This window comes from Crotalus tigris, unplaced genomic scaffold (genome assembly GCF_016545835.1).
Source record: "Crotalus tigris isolate CLP2741 ecotype Arizona unplaced genomic scaffold, ASM1654583v1 scf7180000017701.1507938, whole genome shotgun sequence".
In the NCBI taxonomy this organism is placed as follows: domain Eukaryota; kingdom Metazoa; phylum Chordata; class Lepidosauria; order Squamata; family Viperidae; genus Crotalus; species Crotalus tigris.
Window position 1 is genome coordinate 955542 of NW_024096577.1, and position 19085 is coordinate 974626.

The 19085-nt window shown below is 41.5% G+C and overlaps 1 protein-coding gene across 1 annotated transcript; it reads right to left on the reverse strand.

Moving 5' to 3' along the window:
* Window positions 1-398: 398 nt before the first annotated feature.
* On the reverse strand, window positions 399-17528 carry LOC120305989. The gene is made up of 5 exons (XM_039338508.1): window positions 16794-17528; window positions 12892-13031; window positions 9631-10094; window positions 4650-4839; window positions 399-1365 (listed from the first exon to the last, which is right to left on the reverse strand). The coding sequence occupies exons 1-5, from the start codon at window positions 16867-16869 to the stop codon at window positions 1246-1248; spliced, it is 990 nt and encodes a 329-aa protein (XP_039194442.1). The 5' UTR covers window positions 16870-17528; the 3' UTR covers window positions 399-1245.
* Between the last annotated feature and the right edge of the window lie 1557 nt (window positions 17529-19085).

Consider the following 19085-nt stretch of genomic DNA (forward strand, 5'->3'; position numbering starts at 1 on the left):
TGTACATATAATTGTATATATAATTGTATTGTATAGAAGATGAGGCTTATATAGAGGTTAAGAACGATGTATTAAGCTTTTGTACCATGATAGGAACTGATAGGAAAATTCATTCTGGAATGTCATGTTTGTCCATTGTTGTTTTAATTGTATTATGAATAAAAATAGTTTAAAAAAAATAACCAAGATTCAACAAGTAGAAAATTATCAAATAAACACTATATCCCCAAACAGGATAAAAGGCTAGAACAATGAGCAGGGTTTCTTTATATTACAGATAGAAGAGCTAAGTTCTCAAGGGGAAGAAGAATGCTGTTTCCATTCAGGCACTTACACTTGTTCTGGGGCTACATGGTCCTTTTGAATCATATCCAACACAGGTGGCACAATCCCTAAAATGCAATTTTAAAAAGATTGGGATATGAAAGAGCCTTATAATCATTCTTCAGTTCTCTATCCAATTTCCCACAGAGTTTGTACCAGGAATTTTTAAATATTTTTTTGAATAATCCACAGGGCCCTGGTTCATATACCTAATATTAAATTATAATCTCTAGGTTCAAATATCACACTAAACTAAAGCCAAACCCTACCAGAGCTTCATATGAACTTAACTACTCTCCAGAAGAAGCTGGAAGCAAACAAATTGGCACATTTGTCCCATTGTTCAAAGACAGAAGCAGACAAAAACATTTCCTCTCTTCGTTGCAAGCCCCCTCAAATGTAGTGTACAAATATTTTTGAATAAGTTAGAAATGAAATAGAAGTGACTGCTACCTTACCTATTTGTAGGAACATTTTATATTTTAATTTCATTCTTTAAAATATATTTTTTCTAATATTTTTGTGCAGTGATAACAGTGAGATATGAACTCTTATAAATAGACAGACATAAAACTATACTTAACATCTCAGGAACATATTGACTGTTTTTTTTTTTTTTTTAGAAAATAAAAGAATTTAAAACTTGCCTAGCTTTATAGCTGAAGAATTTACATATCTTATACAAAGCATGGAAAGTGTTCAAATTTTAAATTTGCTTCTTCCCTCCAATTATTTGCTTCTTCCCTTCAATTATTAGCTTAATCATTTCTAGAAGTCCATCTATCCTGTCCTAAGATTGACAGCTCTGGGTTAAATGATGTCCCTTCCTTTGGAAAGTGTTATATTCCCATCATATGTATTTGCATCTGATAGCATCTCTCTTTTCCAAAAAACCTGTTAACTAGCAACCAAAGAGGGCTACTAACCCAGTGAGATTGGAAGTGGGACATCCAGGCTTTGGGATACATGTTGAGAGGGGACATTGCCACAGGAACATGAGACTGAAGTGGACCTCAGCCGCTTCCCACTGTTGTCACTATCCTAAAAGAGAGAGAGCAACCCATTAGCCCTGCTCTCTTTAACCTTGAACAAGTTTTCATTAAGAACATAGTAACAGTGTGGCTAAACCTATTCAGCCCATCACCCTGTTCCCACCATGGAACTATCTAAATGGGAAGCCCACAGAGAGAACCTAAAGAAATACTGTACTTTTTTTTTTTTTTGCTCATGTTCCCCTGCAATTGGTATTAGGAGCCTACTGGAATGAATTTTTGGTATTCTTCGATTTTTCTCAATTAACCAGGTGCATTAACAATAATGTCAACCTTTTCTAAAGCCAACTTGGATATATGGTGTCCCCGTTTCCATGATGTAGGGTTCCAATCTGCACTGGATTATCCTAAGCATTATTTTGCTAGCAAGTGAAATGGTAGGAGAGTTTGCACACTCTCTTAACTCTCCTTTCTTTAATATTGATATGTAGATTGACTTCTTCCACTGTGCCATTCTGCAAATTTGTTTGGAGTTTAGTTAGAATCTTTATGGATTCACCTTCTGTTTCTTGCTATATTTCTGCAGCTGCTCTGCAATTCCTGTAGCTTTCTAATTTGGCAATGACCAGAGTGCTGATCTAACTTCATCTTATAATGCTAGAGCGGGGGTCTTCAAACTTGGCCCTTTTATGACTTGTGGACTTCAACTCACAGGATTCCTCAGCCAGCGTGCCTGGCTAAGGAATTCTGGGAGTTGAAGTCCACAAGTCATAAAAGGGCCAAGTTTGAAGACCCCTGTGCTAGAGCTTCTTATAAATAAGGAATGTTTTCTAAGATACCTTACAAAATTGACATTTCCACTGGACAGGATTTCAGTATATTCCTTCTGTCTTTGTTTTCTCTTCTTGGAATCTGTCCACTGGTGTCTTTTAACATACAAATTTCAGGTTGAAATCTTCTAAGTTCAGAGACCTTTTTGAAGTCATGTCTTTACACATGTTGTCATACTGCTTTTTTGCCTCTTCTAACAGCTCTCTTAATATTTTTGGTCAAACTCCTTCCTGAGCTTTTTGTCTTTCTTTGCTCTGGCTTAGTCCTCTTTAGTAATTTTCACCCTCTGTTCTAACACCCCAGTTTGTTTTCTTCTTTTCCTTGGTCTTTGGCAGTCTCTTCTCATAGCAACTTTCTTAATCCAATCCCACTGTTTCTTGATCAATGGGTTTCAGGGTTTCAAAGTGATTTGTGATGTTCTCCTTGAAAATGGTGGGTCAAGATATGGTCAGGCTCATATTGTGGAAACTGGCTGGCTTTCTTCTTTAGTTTAACTTGGAATGTGAACATGAATAGTTCATGATCTCCACCACAGTCAGCCCCTGGCCCCTTCTTTGCTTAAGACAGTGATTCTCAACCTTTCTAATGCCGTGACCCCATAATACAGTTCCCCATGTTGTGGTGACCCCCAAGTGGGTGTGGCCACCAATAAGAGGGAGTAGGACAGCTAGGGAAAAGGGAAAAAAATGGTGGACAGCATGGCTTGGCGACCCACAGGTGGAGAACCACTGGCTTAAGATGATGTAACGCTAATGTCTTCATTAAACCCTGGGACACTCTGTTCCACTTCCTCCTTTTAGCACAAGAGGAGGCAGCCCCCATTTGGCAGCTATTAGAACACACCTCAGCTTTAGCAGCAAACCATCATTATTATTTTTTTTGGCAACACAGTTTCCAGTTTGTTGCCTAAAAACGGTGAAAAATAGGTGTGTTAAACCTCTGCAAAGTTTAACAGACCTATTTTACAATTTTAAATCCTCCAATCCTTTCTCTGAAATTATCTTCCGGGCTTCCAGATTTCCCTCCACTGCCACCTTTGAAGACCAGCTGACCTTTCATCCATTTATTGATTCTATGCAAGTGTTCGCTTGATGTGCACTTATACCAGGGGTCTTCAAACGTGACCCTTTTATGACTTGTGGACTTCAACTCCCAGAATTCCTCAGCCAGCGTGCCTGACTGAGGAATTCTGGGAGTTGAAGTCCACAAGTCATAAAAGGGTCACGTTTGAAGACCCCTGACTTATAGCATCGATTCTAGGGAGACTCTGAAGGAGGAGATAACTGTGAGCAGAGCCTCATGATCAGGCACAGCTGATCTACAAGGCAAAATTGGCCCTGATTGCCACCTGCTTCTTGAATTATAAGTCCAGAAGGACCTCCAGATTGTATACAGGATCCATTTGGGGCCCCATCCAGTACCAAATATGATGAAATCCCAGATTTTAGAAGACCCCCAACACCCAAAGCCATGCTAGGTTCAATTGAAGCCGGTTTTTCCCATCCAGACCCCCCACAGCCTACAGGCACTAGAGCAGGACATCCCTGCCTTTGGTTTTCATTTTCAGGTTCCACACCTTGAGGGACCTGATCCCACAACTCTGAAATCAGCTCTTTTCGTAGTTGTGAAAATGTGATGACCTTTAAAAGAAGTTTACATACCTTTTTACTTAACAGAGGAGTTGATTGTCCCACTTCATTCAAATTTAGTGGACACTTCCAGATTAACAATAGCTTTAAATTATATATACTTGGTTCTGTTTCAGGGTATTGTTTTAAATACATCATTGTTGACTGGTTGCTTTTATGTTAAAAATACTGAGGTCTGATTGGATTGGTTTATAACAGGGGTAGGCAACCTTGGCTCTTTTATGACTCGTGGACGACAACTCTCAGAATTCCTGAGCCAGCATGGCTGGCTCAGGAATTCTGAGAGTTGAAGTCCACGAGTCATAAAAGAGCCAAGGTTGCCTACCCCTGGTTTATAATATTGTGTTGTTGCGGAGGGGGCAGGGTTAGTTGTTTTTTTTTATTTTGTATCACCCTACAACTTCCTAATGCTGGGAGCAAATGAGGTCCCAATTGAAAAATAAATTACTAACTATTTCACAGATTAGGCCGTCGGTCTCCTTAGCCTGGATTGCCTTTTCCACTGACAGCACTTTTACATATCAGACAGGCACCTTTGTTACTTGCTAACTAATCCTTATTTGGAGATGCAGAAGGTTATATCTGGGACTTTTTGCATTAAGTTTTAGTATCTTCTTTTAATGGCTATGTTACCAGGTCTGAGTTATACCTCATACACATAAATATAGTTTGGTAAAGCCTCAGGTCATGGGCTTAACTAGCTTTCTGGGTTTTTTTTTTTAAGAGGACGGGGAGGCGCTTGAAGCAGCTGACTGAAGCAAACCACTAATCTGGCCATGCTGTCACCGTCAAGTTAGGTGGGTGCCACATTCACTCCATAATGCAGGGCAGCCAACAAAACAGCCAAACTCACCACATTCCCAGGCTTTTCCACAAGGCCCACGTTTTGACACAAAGGCTCAGCCTTCACTTTGATCACACCGCTACCATGCCAAGTTTCTAGTCCTGACCAAGACAGAGGTGGGGAGAAATCAGGGAGACTCTTCTCCTTTTCTTCCTCCCTTTCTGTGTCACTCCCTAGCTCTGATGCATCCAGGCTGAACCTGATGGGGAATAAAATTGGATCACAGCAGAAGAAACATTTCAAGGACACAACAGTCTTAACTTTACCAGACATAAGACACTTTTAAAGGGTTTTCTCATATATTTTTTGTTATACTGATCCCTTAAAATGCAGAATTGAGCATTTCAGGAACTCTTTTTTTAAAACGAGTAGGGAAAGTAAATTCTCCGTTGCTATGATTTGATTAAGCGCAATTGGTTTTTTTCTGCTGCATTTCTTCAATTATTATAGTAATATATTATTCTTATAATAATATCCTGAGCAACTTTGAAAATTCATTACCTACAAAAAGAAAAGAGAAGAAATCTTTTAGTCCTCATGGGTACTGCCTGAGAATTCTGGTGGGTGGGAAAGTTAAGCTAAGCAAGCATGCTGTGAATTAAGGGACAGAAAGCTAGTTTTGGGTTTATTATATTTTTGTTTACAATCCTGATATTTAATGCATTTGCCTCCCCAATATGGCTTAACACAGTGGTGGCGAACCTATGGCACGCGTGCCAGAGGCGGCACTCGGAGCCCTCTCTGTGGGCACTTCTCTGAACTGCTAGTGGCGGGCTGCAGAACCCCAGAGTGTGCCGGTTGAGGGGCCGGCAGGCTGTGGCTGCTGATGGACACTGTCGGTCCCCATGCACTCGCTAGACTCTATGTGCGGGGGCCGACGGTGTCAGGCAGCAGCTGCCCCAGCCCCTGCCTTGCCTTGCCCTGAGATAATGGCACCCCCACCCTGCCTCACCTCACCCCACAGGACAAGCCTCCTACCCACCATCCCACCTGCCAGAGACGCCCTGGATCTCCCCCAACCCTGCCCGACCCCCACAGGCGTCTCTCCCCACAAGCAACATTGAGGTGACCACGCCCACCTTGGCCACACTCACCCAGTCTTCCGTGACCACCACAGCCACGCCCATTCAGTGGGCCACGCCCACCTGGCACCCGGCAATAAATAAGTGGGTTTTGGGTTGCAGTTTGGGCACTCGGTCTCTAAAAGGTTCGTCATCACTTGCTTAACATATGTATTAATGTATTCATCCTTAATGTCTATGGCAGGGGTAGGCAACCTTGGCTGTTTTATGACTCGTGGACTTCAACTCCCAGAATTCCTGAGCCAGCCATGCTGGCTCAGGAATTCTGGGAGTTGAAGTCCACAAGTCATAAAAGAGCCAAGGTTGCCTACCACTGGTCTATGGAGATTCTTAATCATCCAGGTCATGGTTGTCCCAAAGATGTTTTTCAAAAGGCAACTGAGGAATTAAAGAAGCTTCATGGATGAGAAGCGAAATATTTTCAAGGGAAAAAAAACAAGAAAGTCTAGTTGCCTTTTGAAAAGCACCTTTGGGATTTTCTTTCTTAGCTGATCGATCCTTCTTTTTTGCAAATAAAACCCTTTAAAGTTTCAAGCAAAATTATTGCATGCAGAATTAGTATTTAACTATAGACTTCTTTGTTTGCATTGCTTAAGCTGAGTAAAGATGCCAGGTTCCCTGTCAAATTTATTTACACTGCTTTTATAGCATTTACACAAGAATAACTCAGGGGCTGTTAGGGACACTAGTTGAGAATTGATGTGTTTGGCACGTTCTCCTAACAAGTAACATAAGATCACGCTATTCTTTTTTTTTTGTTAAAGAACATCTTTTGAAAGTTGATGGAGATGTTCAAGAGAAAGGAAGTCACAGAACACAAGTGGCTCTTGAAGATTAGTCTCAGCACTCAGAATGGAACATAATAGCTAGATAGATTAACAAGAGGATTGTTTCTGCTAGCCTGGATCACAAAAGCGATCTCTGAATCTCTGATGATCCATTGTGAGATTTAGCGGGGAGGTACAACTCCCAGACCTGTTTAGCCTTCCCTCCCCCAAAACCCCTTCTTTTATACCTGGCATAAAGTCTGCTTAGCGACAGAAGTCCAGTGCCTATGACAGAAAGCTTTGCCAAGATCCCAAGAGGAGATAATTCCTCAGGCACCTTATAAGGAGGAGAGAGTTTAAAATAGCCCCTCTTCTGGCTGTGCTCTAAAATCAATATTGCTTGTTCAGAGTTGGCAGAGAAATAGGGAGGCATCTACTCATGAGATTTTTACATCCGAGTCCTTAAAAAGGAATGCCCGGTGTGAGTTGCACACACACACACACAATTCAACAAATAATATTCTCATTCATCACCTGACAGCTTTTCCTCTTTATAAGCAGCGATAGCAATTCTGATTTTTTTTAAGGCAGCCCCCTTTTCCTTTTGAAAGGCATGTTGCAAATACCTGTTAGAGACACTTCAGTAGTGGATACCAGCAAGAATTCGGGTATTTAGAAAATCAGAATTAAGTTTTGCAAAACTCGAATCGGTACAAATGAAGCCAAGCGTTTTACAAATTAACTTCATAAGATAGGTAAATCAAAAGGTAAAGTCTTTTGGAATATGAGCTCTAAAAGGAGAATCTTCTGCAAATTCTGTGTGTTTATTAAAGTAAACCCACAGTGTTCATTTCTTTCCTAACAACTTACGGCATCTTCCTAGCTGTTATTGAAGTGATACAAAGCCTGTCCACAGTACTGTTATTTCAGCACAACAATAGTTAGATAACTATATAACATTTGTATCTTTTGTTTGGATACAACACTCTTTACTGGATCTACACTTTTTCTTGATCCAAGAAAAAAAGTGAACCCTGCACTTAGGGCAGGGGTAGGCAATCTTGGCTTTTTTATGATTCATGGATTTCAACTCCCAGAATTCCTGAGCCAGCTAGCTCAAGAATTCTGGGAGTTGAAGTCCATGAGTCATAAACGAGCCAAGGTTGCCTACCCCTGACTTAGGGGGAAATGCTAGGAAGAAAAAAAACTATCTTTTATTATATTTTATTCTTTGTATATTCTTGGATTAAATTACCAGAAGAGGTGGAGTGACTGACACAATTATTACCCAATGAGCTACATGACTAAGGGAGTTTAAACCCTGTTTTCCATGTTTCTTGTATTCAGAACCAATATTTGCAGGTTATTCACTCCAGACAAGCAACTAAATCCAGATCTCTGCTCAGCAATGAGTGATGTATGAGTGATGTAAGACCATATCATTCAAGCAATATAATATCATACTTAACATAATCCAGCAGCTCCCAGCAGGAACAAGATCATGAAAGTACATTTGGAAAGTAGGTTGCAGAAACTTGCCATTCATTAAAATGAACAAGATCTTGTGGTGATTTAAGACTATGGGCTCCATAAGATCTTCTTGGGATTTTATTTCAGTATATATAAATTGAGCCTAGTATTGAGCACTCAACCCACTACAGCACATCCAACATAGGCTATGAAACGGATAATACTACTGCATATCAACAATATCTCAAAAACAACCAACAGATTATTACAACCACACGGTATGATCATAGCACACAAAAAAAAAACAGGAGTCATCTACAACATCCAGTGTGAAGAATGTAACAGCCATTATGTAGGCTAAATAGGCAAAAGACTAACAGAGCTTATCCATGAACACCAATTAACAGTCAAAAGACACAATGAAAACTCCTTAATCTCATAACACATGGACAGATTCAACATTGGGAAACTATTAGCATGCTAGATCAAGCCAAATCCAAAAATACTAGGGAATTCCTGGAAGCTTGGCACTCAGACAAATCAGTCATCAATAGAGATAAACCACATTTAAACACCATTCAAAGGGGTCAATATAAAAGCTAAGAAGGAAACAAAAAGACAGAAAACAGCCTCTCCAGCAGCCAATATCCAAATAAGCAGGGATTGACATCAGATCAAAGAAAATCAAGCAGAAAACAATATCCTACTCAAAGAACTACAAAGGAGAAAACACCCACACAGTGTATACACAGGGAGCAAACTGCACACTTACTAGCATTAATGATGTTACCTAGTTAAGTAATGACAAGTCTTTAGAGAGTCAAGCTCAGAGAGCATCAAGAATTACACAGAATAAGATAATTTCAAAAATAACTTGCTTTATCACTATGCCCTCAAAAGGATAGTTGGAATACGAAAGCCCTTATTCCAGTCTAAAAAGTTGATAATACAGCTGGCAGGGATACATACACTACATACATTCATACATACATATTTATTGAAAGTATTTTCCTATAATTCATGGATCCTAAATTGGCTATTTGAAAGTCTATTTTGCCTGAAAAAGTAGTAACAACTTAAGAGCAGCTCAGAAGAAAAATAAGCTTCGCTTAATCAAAGAAACTCCAGAAGATCTTGCACATTAGAGCAGAGCTAAGTCGCCAATATGAAAATTTTATGAACATATATAAATCCTATTCCTCATACCTGAGTAATTGCCTAAATTACAGTAGTAGCCAGTTTGAGTGGTTAAAGATATCAAGCTGTAAACTGGGAGTCTGTGAGTTCTAGTCCCGCCTTAGGCATGAAAGCCAGCTGGGTGACTTTGGGCCACTCATTCTCTCTCAATACAACTCACCTCCACAGGGTGGTTGTTGTGGGGAAAATAGGAGGAAGAGGAAGTAATAGGTACCATAGGTTGCAACCTTGAACTGTTTATAAAAATGAAAGGGGGATATAAATGAATACATTTGTGGCTGTTATCTTTTTAAAGTAGTTCACTCACATTCTTTTGCTGAAGTTGCTTAAGTTAGGCATAACATCTCATTATTGCATATAGAAAAGCCAAGAGAAGTCCAAAGAAAGATGCAATTTAAATGGTGGAATTTTAGCCTTATTCAAGCTCTTCCAATATCAACCTTTTCAACTTTCCCATTCCTAGGGCAGACTCACCTACGCTGGGCATCTGTTGCAGACTGAAGACCTTCCCAGCTGTGCCGCCGTGATGTAGACATAGACCTGGTCAAAACTGGAAAGCCTTCCTCATCATGCAGTGGCTGTTCCTGCTCACCTTTGACAAAGCTCCCCTGGTTCTCAGAACTGCACGGACAAGGACAGACTTCCTCCAAATAGTGATGTGACATCTCGAAACAGGCAGGTGTATCCAAGCTCTGAGCACTGGTGAGTATCTCCTCACCACCTGTAGAATTTTTTGCTGATGAGCAAAAACCAGGAGTTTCCTGTGATGTCCAATCAAGCCGCAAGGGCATGTTACTATTCGTCTCTGTAGGTGCAGGAAATCCCAGATCCTTATAATACTCTGATCCCTGGAGAGCAGAGTCTATAGAGAGTAGATCTTCAGTGCTGCTGTCAACAATACATGGAAGTGTGTCCTGTTCTGGAGAAGAGGCATCTTCCTGCCAAAGGAAGGGAGGGAATAATTAAATAGGTCAAGGGAGGTAAGGCATGGATGGAGACATACAGTAGAAAGGCAGAGAGAGAGTTTAGTAGTTAAGGTATTGGGCTAGAAACTGGGAGAATGTGAGTTCTAGTTCTCCCTTAGGCATAAAAGCTGGCTGGGTGATTTTGGGCCAATCACCCAGAGGCTGTGAGTTCTAGTCCCACTTTAGGCATGAGAGCTGGATGGGCAATTTTGGGCCAGTCACTCCCTCTCTCAGCCCAATCCACTTCCCTGGCTGTGGTTTGGGGAAAATGGGGGGCAGAAACACTACCATGAGTTGTACAAAGAAAATGTAATAATAAGCAGCAGTTGTATAAAAGAAGAGGTAATTCTTTCTTCTGATGGTATTTTTTTTCCTATTATGTAATATCTAGCACAATCTGGGTCATATTTGAATACAGCTTAGTGGACCATAGATTGAATTCAGTCATCATGCTAACCCAGTGTTTCCCAAACTTGACCATTTTAAGGCATGTGGACTTCAACTCTCAGAATTCCACAGCCAGCAATGCTGGCTGTGGAATTCTGGGAGTTGAAGTCCACATGCCTTAAAATGGTCAAGTTTGGGAAACACTGCGCTAACCCATAAAGTGATTGTACACATTTGGCTTAGTAAAACCAGACTCTATAGTTTTGATTCATAGGCTGTGGTTAATATTCAGCAAGGGTGAATCCACCTATTTCTGCCTTAACTGATAAATCATGGTTGGCAAATATATTGCCTGCAACCAGAAAATCAAAGATAAGATTAAAAAACAAAACACCAAAAAACACCCCTGCAAATGTGGCTTTTTCTTCTCTGGGCTTGGAGGATTTCAGATAATATTCTTGCCTCACTTGTGAAAATGTCTCCAAATGGAGGTTCTCCAGACCTATTTAGGAAGCTATTTGAACAGACTAAAAACTGAGTAATTGAGATAAAATCACCTAAGATACAAACGGATACAAGGATGGTTGTGTCAATTTCTTTAAAGAAAACACACATACACAACGTCTGGTTTTTGGTCTATGTCTTTTAAAACTCAGCCCTGTTATCTGGGATTAATGTTTGAATCTTCTGCATATTAAAAAAAAAAGCCTCTGTGTTAACTAGAGACTTCTTTTTAAACTGACATTTGTTGTGTATTATCCACAGTCCATTTGTTGTCTGGGCATTATCTTCTCTGATTCTCCAGGTCAGCGTATCTAGAACAGATCTTTTCACACAGTCTCATCCAACTCACTTTCCTACGAAAGATGCTGGCAACAGAATAACAGAGTTGGAAGGGACCTTGGAGATCTTCTAGTCCAACCCCTTGCTCGGCCAGGAAACCCTATATCAGTGATGGCAAACCTTTTAGAGACCGAGTGCCCAAACTGCAACTCAAAACCCACTTATGTGTCGTCGGGTGCTGGGTGGGCGTGGCCCGTTGGGTGGGCGTGGCCCGTTGGGTGGGCGTGGCCCATTGGGTGGGCATGGCTGCAGTGGTAACGGCAGACTGGATGGGACTAAAAAGTTCAATCAATCAATTCCAACTTTGCAAGATCTTTTTTTTTCCCCGCAAGAAGTTGAAATTGATTGATTGATTGAATCTTTTTTTTTTTTGGCACACGGTGGTAGAGACCTAAAGCGAAATGGTTTTATAAAACCCAGCTGAAGGCCTAGGACTGGGGTGACAGCGCGCGTGCCCACAGAGAGGGCTCTGAGTGCCACCTGTGGCACACGTACCATAGGTTCGCCACCACGGCCCTATATCATTTCAGACAAATGGTTGTCCAATCTCTTCTTTAAAATCTTCAGTGTTGGAGCACCCAAAACTTCTGGAGGCAAGTCATTCCACTGATTAATTGTTCTAACTGTCAGGAAATTCCTCCTTAGTTCTAGATTGGATCTCTCTTTGATTAGTTTCCATCCATTGTTTCTTGTCCTGCCTTCAGGTTTTTGGGAGAATAGCCTGACTCCCTCTTCTTTGTGGCAGCCCCTGAGATATTGGAACACTGCTATCATGTCCCCCCTCCTCCTTTTCATTAAATTAGACATATCCAATTCCTGCAACTGTTCTTCATATGTTTTAGCCTCCAGTCCCCTACTCATCTTTGCTGCTCTTCTCTGCACTATTTCTAGGGTCTCAACATCTGTTTTTATGTTGTGGTGACCAAAACTGGAGCAATATTCCAAGTATGGTCTCACCAAGGCATTACAAAATGGTACTAACACTTCACGTAATCTTGATTCTATCCCTTGGTTCTATCCCTTGATTGTAGCCTGTAGTTGAATGAATTAGTGACCTTCAGTACACCAGCCATGTACTCTGCCATTGAATTCTGGAGCTTTCCTTAGAATGACATACCCAGTGTCTGGAGACAGTTTCAAATCAAGAAGTTCACAAACAAAATTTCCACTGCTGAAAATGCTCCCTTGCAGCTTCAGCTACATATAGGATACAAAAAACTGTTCCACTGCGTGGGAATTCACTCACCAATGAAGGAGAAAAAAAATACATCTTTACAGCTTGTGGAAGAAACATAGTTCTGACTGAAGTGAGAATTTAAATGCTTTTTGGAATTACCATCTTGAAGGGGTTGTGCCTCTGATGCCCCATTGTTGCATATAAAAATAGTTCCACAAATACACATAAGTGGAAGGATCCTTAGGTCACCTTCCTAAGTACCTAGTTTCGATCAGAGAGCAGCACAGATCTAGGTTACTTTCTTCCTCCAAACACACAGTTAGGTTGTCCTCTCAGTTACTAGACCGCAATTAATGTACTCACCCTCTCCTCTGCCATGCTGCCAAAGAAGACCTCATCCTCAGCAATCAAGGATGGGGACAAAGTGTTGGGGCTGTTACACCCTGAGGTGGAGGCAGCGTGATTGCTGGGGAAATCTCCTGCGCTTCGCTTGCAGTCTGACCCTGAGTGAAAGGAGCAGAAGGACCCAGTTACAAGGCAGGAAGGCTGTGGGCCAGAGGAAGAAGCAGCCTCTTATCTCTCCACCAGCTGAAGGATACAGAAATAGCTGCAACAATGTAGGAAAAACACAGCATTTGCCTTCACTCTTCCCATAGTATCCTTCTGATTCCACATTGCATTGTTGAAATGAAATGTAGAATCTGCTATTATTAGTATTACTAGTAGCTCTTCGTTAATGATCTGATTTTGAGATAATGTCGATTTTATTGGTATGAGGTCTTTGGTTTAGCGTACTGTACTAAAATCTACATGCTGTTTCTGACGTGCCAATTCGTTATCTGCACATGTAATAGAAATGTAGCTGCTACGTTTTCTTTTGGAATCAACTTCCTTACCGTAGCGAATCGTATTCCAGGTCTCTTGCACTGATTTGCCACTGTGTACTTTGGGAACACTGCACAGCTAATCTGATACTTACTGATGGACGCCGACTAAAAAACCCTTCCAAATACATTTTTAAAATCAAGCATTCATTCTAGTGAAAATCTAGAATGTATGCTACAAGATTTATATTATTCTCTATTTTATACATTTAAATCTTTGTAATTTTAGATGTTCTAGCCCAGGCACATTCTACTTTTTAAATTAACCTGACAAGCAACTTGAGAGAGTCGCTTTAAATCTTTAGGTCCCGGAAAGCGTTGCTCTCTGCCAGTGCATTTATGTCTAACAGCTGCTGTCTAAAATGCAGTATGCGGTTGTCTTAGTTCGTTGCACAGGGAACGTTGCTCTTAAATCTGGACAAATTAGTGAAGCCTCCCCCCCACACAAACACATATACACATTCTAGAAGTCAGGTGGGAACAGCTTAAATTAGATTCAGATCAGGACTGCTGTTGCTCCAGGTTTCCTCCTTCTTTTCAAAAGACAAAACCAGCTAGCAGTTTCTTGTCATCGCTAGTTTGAAGCGACACTCCAGCCTGGGAACAGAGCCAGTGGCGTTGTTGCCCAGAGTGTCCCAGGCCCACCCAGAGTTCTTAACAGTTATCCTCAGATCTGACCTCCCTCCTTCAAACCATCCAGCCTCAATACACGATAAATCAGTCCCCATAAACTTTGGAACATGCTGTGCACGGAAGAGGTGGCTCTGTGAGGGGAGAGCACTGAGGGCCGCAGGGAGACCATTTTAGGCAATACGCAGCCCTCTAACAGGAGAGTGGGGGATGCCAAGCTCTTTCCCCCAGCATGCTCCCCTTTGGCTGTCTGGCCCTACTTCAGAGTGGTTGAGTGATTTCCAGGTGGTACCATGGAGAGAGACAAACTCTGCCAAAACACTGAATGAGGGGGAAGGAGAGGCCAGACATCCTCATGCTTTATTTATGGTGATGAGAAGATAGGAGAACACACTTGAAGGCAAGAGGGTAGAATGGAGCGTTTCACCATCCTTTGAAAATACGGGTATCGGCGTGTTACGCGGAGCCATCACGTATTTGCAGGAAACGAGGCAGTTGTCTAATAAGATTTTTAAAAAAAAAAAAAAAAAAAGGAGTGAAGATATTTTTAAAAACCCACCCTAGTCAGATTCTGTCCCGAGGCAACTGACATGTTGATGGCGGTTTAATCCAAGATTCATCCCTGATGAATTAGATGATCTCATACATATTTAGTCTATCCTGGGATCTTCATGTGCTGGTCTTAGACGTTTGTTTCGATACTTGCATAAGCTCACAGGCTCATTGATGCAAGTGGGACAATATATAAGTTTTGCTTTTCTCTAAAAACAGGCAGTCCTTGACTTCCAACCCTAATGGAGCCTGCCTATTATGGTCATAAGACATGATGGTGGTGAAGCGGGTCACCTACGTGACTAACCCAATTTTATGATCTTTTTTGTGGCAGTTGTTTAATGAATACTGCAGTCTTTAAGCAGACCCATTGTTCACTACGGGTGGTTTCTCCTGAAAACTGTAAGTAAAGACCAGAAAAAGTCATAAATTGCAGACACATGTGTTCAAGACACTGCAGACGGTTGCCAAGTACGTGAAATGTCACATGACTGCGGGGTGGGTGGATGCATAGGAACTTCAGAAATGGATCATAAGTATCTTTTTGGGGGGGGGGTAAGCAAGCTAAGTAACCAGTCATAAGTCAAGGACTACCTGTACATGCTACATTAATGCAACACACTTCACCTGGTTGTTAAACTGACCAATTTTCTCTCTAACCAGAATTCATTGAACCTAATCAAATGGCTCCATTTATTCAATACATTAAGTTACCAAGAAGCCTGGGCCTTAAGTTTGCCATGCAGATTATTTTCAGTCCGCCAGAGCAAACTAGGATCAAATCGTCCATATTCGAAGCCTCTCTCAGTCACAAATCTCACTGAAAAAAATTAGGAGAGTCTTTTTTGTTTTCAGCTGAACAAGGTTACAAGGAGGAAAAAAATTAGAAGAAAATTCACAGTATCTTGAAAGTCAGATGTGTTTTCATACCATTATACACTACCATATGACACTAATCATAGATATCTCAGCCTTCACTCCAACATCAAATGACCCAGCAAACTAACTCTGGTTGACAGTCATCTTTACAATGACAGGACAACACTTTAAAAGTTTTATTGTGATTAGGGTGAAAACCGAATTTATCCCCATGTCAGTGTCTGGAGAGGTATGAAAGTAAGAAGAGTATGAGAGATGTGACTGACCTATTATGAGGACATCCTAGCCTTCCACCTCTGTCCAGAGAATGAAAGAGACAATCTCTCATTTTCATCTGGGTTTGATTGACACCAATCAGAATTGGCCAGTCAGCTAAAACCCCGCTAAAACCCCTAAGGGTAACCTTCCTCCACAGAAAACATCTATCGTGGGAACTCAGGCGGGAATATTATTCCTTGACGCCCACATTAAATCATACTGAATAATGTAAGACTCGATGCATCTCTTGCTCATTGATCTACGTACAGTTTGACACAGGAAAAATATAGTCCTAAAGATTGCAAAAAGCAGCCAGTCCCCAAAGAATACTATTTGTCCTAAGAAACATTAAACGTATTCTGCAATTGACTATCGCACATTCTGGTAGGAACCATAAAAGGTTATGGCTCTTGTACTAAACAAAATGACAGCCTGAGGAAGAAGCTCCAATGTGTGTGTTGGGGGGGGAGCAATTAGAAAGCAGCACCACGGCTGTGGCAAGAGTTATATCCTATGTTTGAAACCCATATATGTGGCCAATCCGATATTCAAATGTCAGAGATACACAAGCATGCCTGTCCTAGAGAAAAATAAACTAAAAACAAGAAGACGGACTGATGGGTATATATCTGAAAGAGAATAGCTCCCTCCGAGACACCCCCAACAGCAGCTGTTCCTCTTTGGAAAATTCAGCAAGCACTCTAAAAATTTGATTCTATAAGTAATATACTTCTGTCTATTAGCCAGGCTCTGTTGGAAAGCCACAATCCCCTTCTAGGATAAATCAACTCAGAAGAACAGAGCTTCCCCTTTATAAATATAAACTCATGCACACACATGCACATACAAAGGCAAAAGTCCAAAGAGCCGTGGTTGAACCAAATATACCCAAGGTGTCAATCACTCGGGAAGAAGAGCGCAGCCAAATATTTACATTGGGCCCACTTTCCCCTCATGGCAACCGCCTCTCAGTGGCTGTGGAATCCATAGGCAACTCAGCCTGTTCTGCCTCGTCGTCCCTTGGTGACAGCTGTCCCCAAACATGGGCCCTTGCCACGTTACCTCGCTTGAACGACCATCTCTTCATCCACCTCCTGGAGAAGGATGGCCAAGAATGATTGAGAAGAGAGTCGGCCATGGAGAAGCCGGTCTCCGTCTGGACTGCCCGGGAAAAGTGGAGGACAGACAAAGGCAACTCCTCTGGAGCTCCGACCCAGAGGGAGTGGAGGAGGCAGCAAGCAAGGGCTTTGTCAAAGTCATCAGCTGAGAGAAGGCAGCGGGAGCCAGGGAGAGAATCAGCCAGACCTGCTCCAGCACAAGACCAATTGACAGCAGCAACAGCTGCCTGCTTTCTCTCCAAGCCAAGCAGTGCCTTTGATGAGGGGGACTGACATATAAAGGAGATCTACTTTACTTGCAGATGATTGCTGTATTTAAAAGATAACCATTTTATTTAACCCTGCATCTTCGGGTATTTTAGTATGGATCAGACATAAGAAGCGGTCACCTTTTGCGGGCCAGCATTTAATTATAGTTCTATTCCCACCACACTTGATATCATAGGTTTGACCACGACATTTTAGCCTAGTGTGTCATTCAGATCTAATCTCTGTGGTAAATATATGGTTCGGGGTGTCGTAGACCAAAAGAAGAGAGTTTCATGGTTAATTGCAGATATTGTGTTCAAATATTATTATTATTACGGATCATCGCACAGGTACTGCCATAATAGACGAGAAAGAACTGAAGAAGATAAAATACAAAGACTTACAAACAGAAATAGAAAGACTGTGGCAAAGGCAAGCAAGGGTAGTACCAATAGTAATAGGCGCCTTGGGTGCAATCTGGAGCACCACTTGAACACCATTGGCATTGACAAATTTGCCATTAGTCAATTACAAAAGGCAGCCTTACTAGGAACTGCTTCCATCCTGCGACAATATCTGTAATACCATCAAACATCCACATCTGCCTATTCCAAGTCCTTGGTAAGCACTCGATAGGTAGACAAAATGCCAAATCCAGTCTGAACATCTGGCTGACTGTGATGATTAATAATATAATAATAATGTTGGAAGGGACCTTGGAGGTCATCTAGTCCATGCCCCTGCTCAGGCAGGAAATGGGAGACTTTCCTATGTCTGCCTACATGAGTGTCATTCCGTGCTGACCTTGTCTTTCAAAGTAGAATTCCTAAAACAAAACCTAAATGGTGATAATCTGAACTTTGAGAGGAAGAGATGTAAATCAGTCACAGAATACCTGATTTTCAAGTCAAAAACACTCCGGGTCAGTCTCTGCCAATTCCAGACACAAAAAAATGGGAAATATTTTCAATATTTTTGAAAGTGGAATCGGGACTATTGAATGTAAATCAAATACACTAGTTAACAGTTACGAGGAATGGAGGGGCAACACTGCAGAGAAAAGCAGCTGGAGAAAACCTGTCTTGAACGAGGTGGGCCAGCTGATTATTTCCTGAATATCTGAGCATAAGAGAAAAAAAAAAAAGACAAAGTCTCTTCATTGCCACAAACACTGTTCCAAACAACACGCCATAGAACTGGGCTCTGTCTCTTCTAAAATCAAGGAAAAAAGCATTAAGACCAGAGAAGATAGAGTACATGTTTACTGGATTTAACTACATTTTTTTCAAGGCACAGCAGGCAGTTCTCGACTTACACTTATTTAAGGACCATTCAAGGTTACGAAACTGCTGGGAAAAAAGTGACAGTCGGTCCTCACACTTCACAGTGTCCCCACCGCCACATGAACAAAATGCAGACACTTGGCAACCGCCATGCGTTTACAACAGTTGCAGAGCCCTGGAATCGTACAATCACCATTTGTGACCTTTCCAGGGAGCTTCTGGCAAGCACAGTCGAGGGGGGGGAACGCAGATTTGCTTAACAACTGCAGCAACATAGGTCATAAAATTGGGTGCAACTCACTTAGTGATGTCTTCAATTTGCGACAGCAGTTCCAGTCCTAATTGTGGTCATAAGTTATTTCACGGAAACTGAAAGGATGATGTTCATGATTGGTATAGAGCAGGGGTTGGCAACCTTGACAACTTTAAGACTTGTGGATTTCAGCTCCTGGAATTCCTCAGCCAGCTATGCTGGCTGAGGATTTCTGGGATCTGAAATCCACAAGTCTTAAAGTTGTCAAGGTTGCAGACCCCTGGTGTAGAGGAAGGCTACAAACAGAAGGAACAGACCCAGAAGAAATGATGGTGTTTTGCACTGTACACAAGGGGGAAAAATGAACCAGCCGAAGAAAAATACATGATAGAATCTAGAAATTGAAGGAATCCTATCAGCAAAGGCTGAAGCTCAGAAGGAAGTGAGGTGC

What these genes read in the sequence shown, in the direction of transcription:
- LOC120305989 (XM_039338508.1), bottom strand. Translation starts at nt 16,869, where the DNA reads ATGGCCGACTCTCTTCTCAATCATTCTTGGCCATCCTTCTCCAGGAGG. An exon ending in GAGATGGTCGTTCAAGCGAG is followed by an intron (nt 13,032 to 16,793) that starts GTAACGTGGCAA and finishes CCTTTCACTCAG; the next exon opens with GGTCAGACTGCAAGCGAAGC. An exon ending in GCAGCATGGCAGAGGAGAGG is followed by an intron (nt 10,095 to 12,891) that starts GTGAGTACATTA and finishes TTCCTTTGGCAG; the next exon opens with GAAGATGCCTCTTCTCCAGA.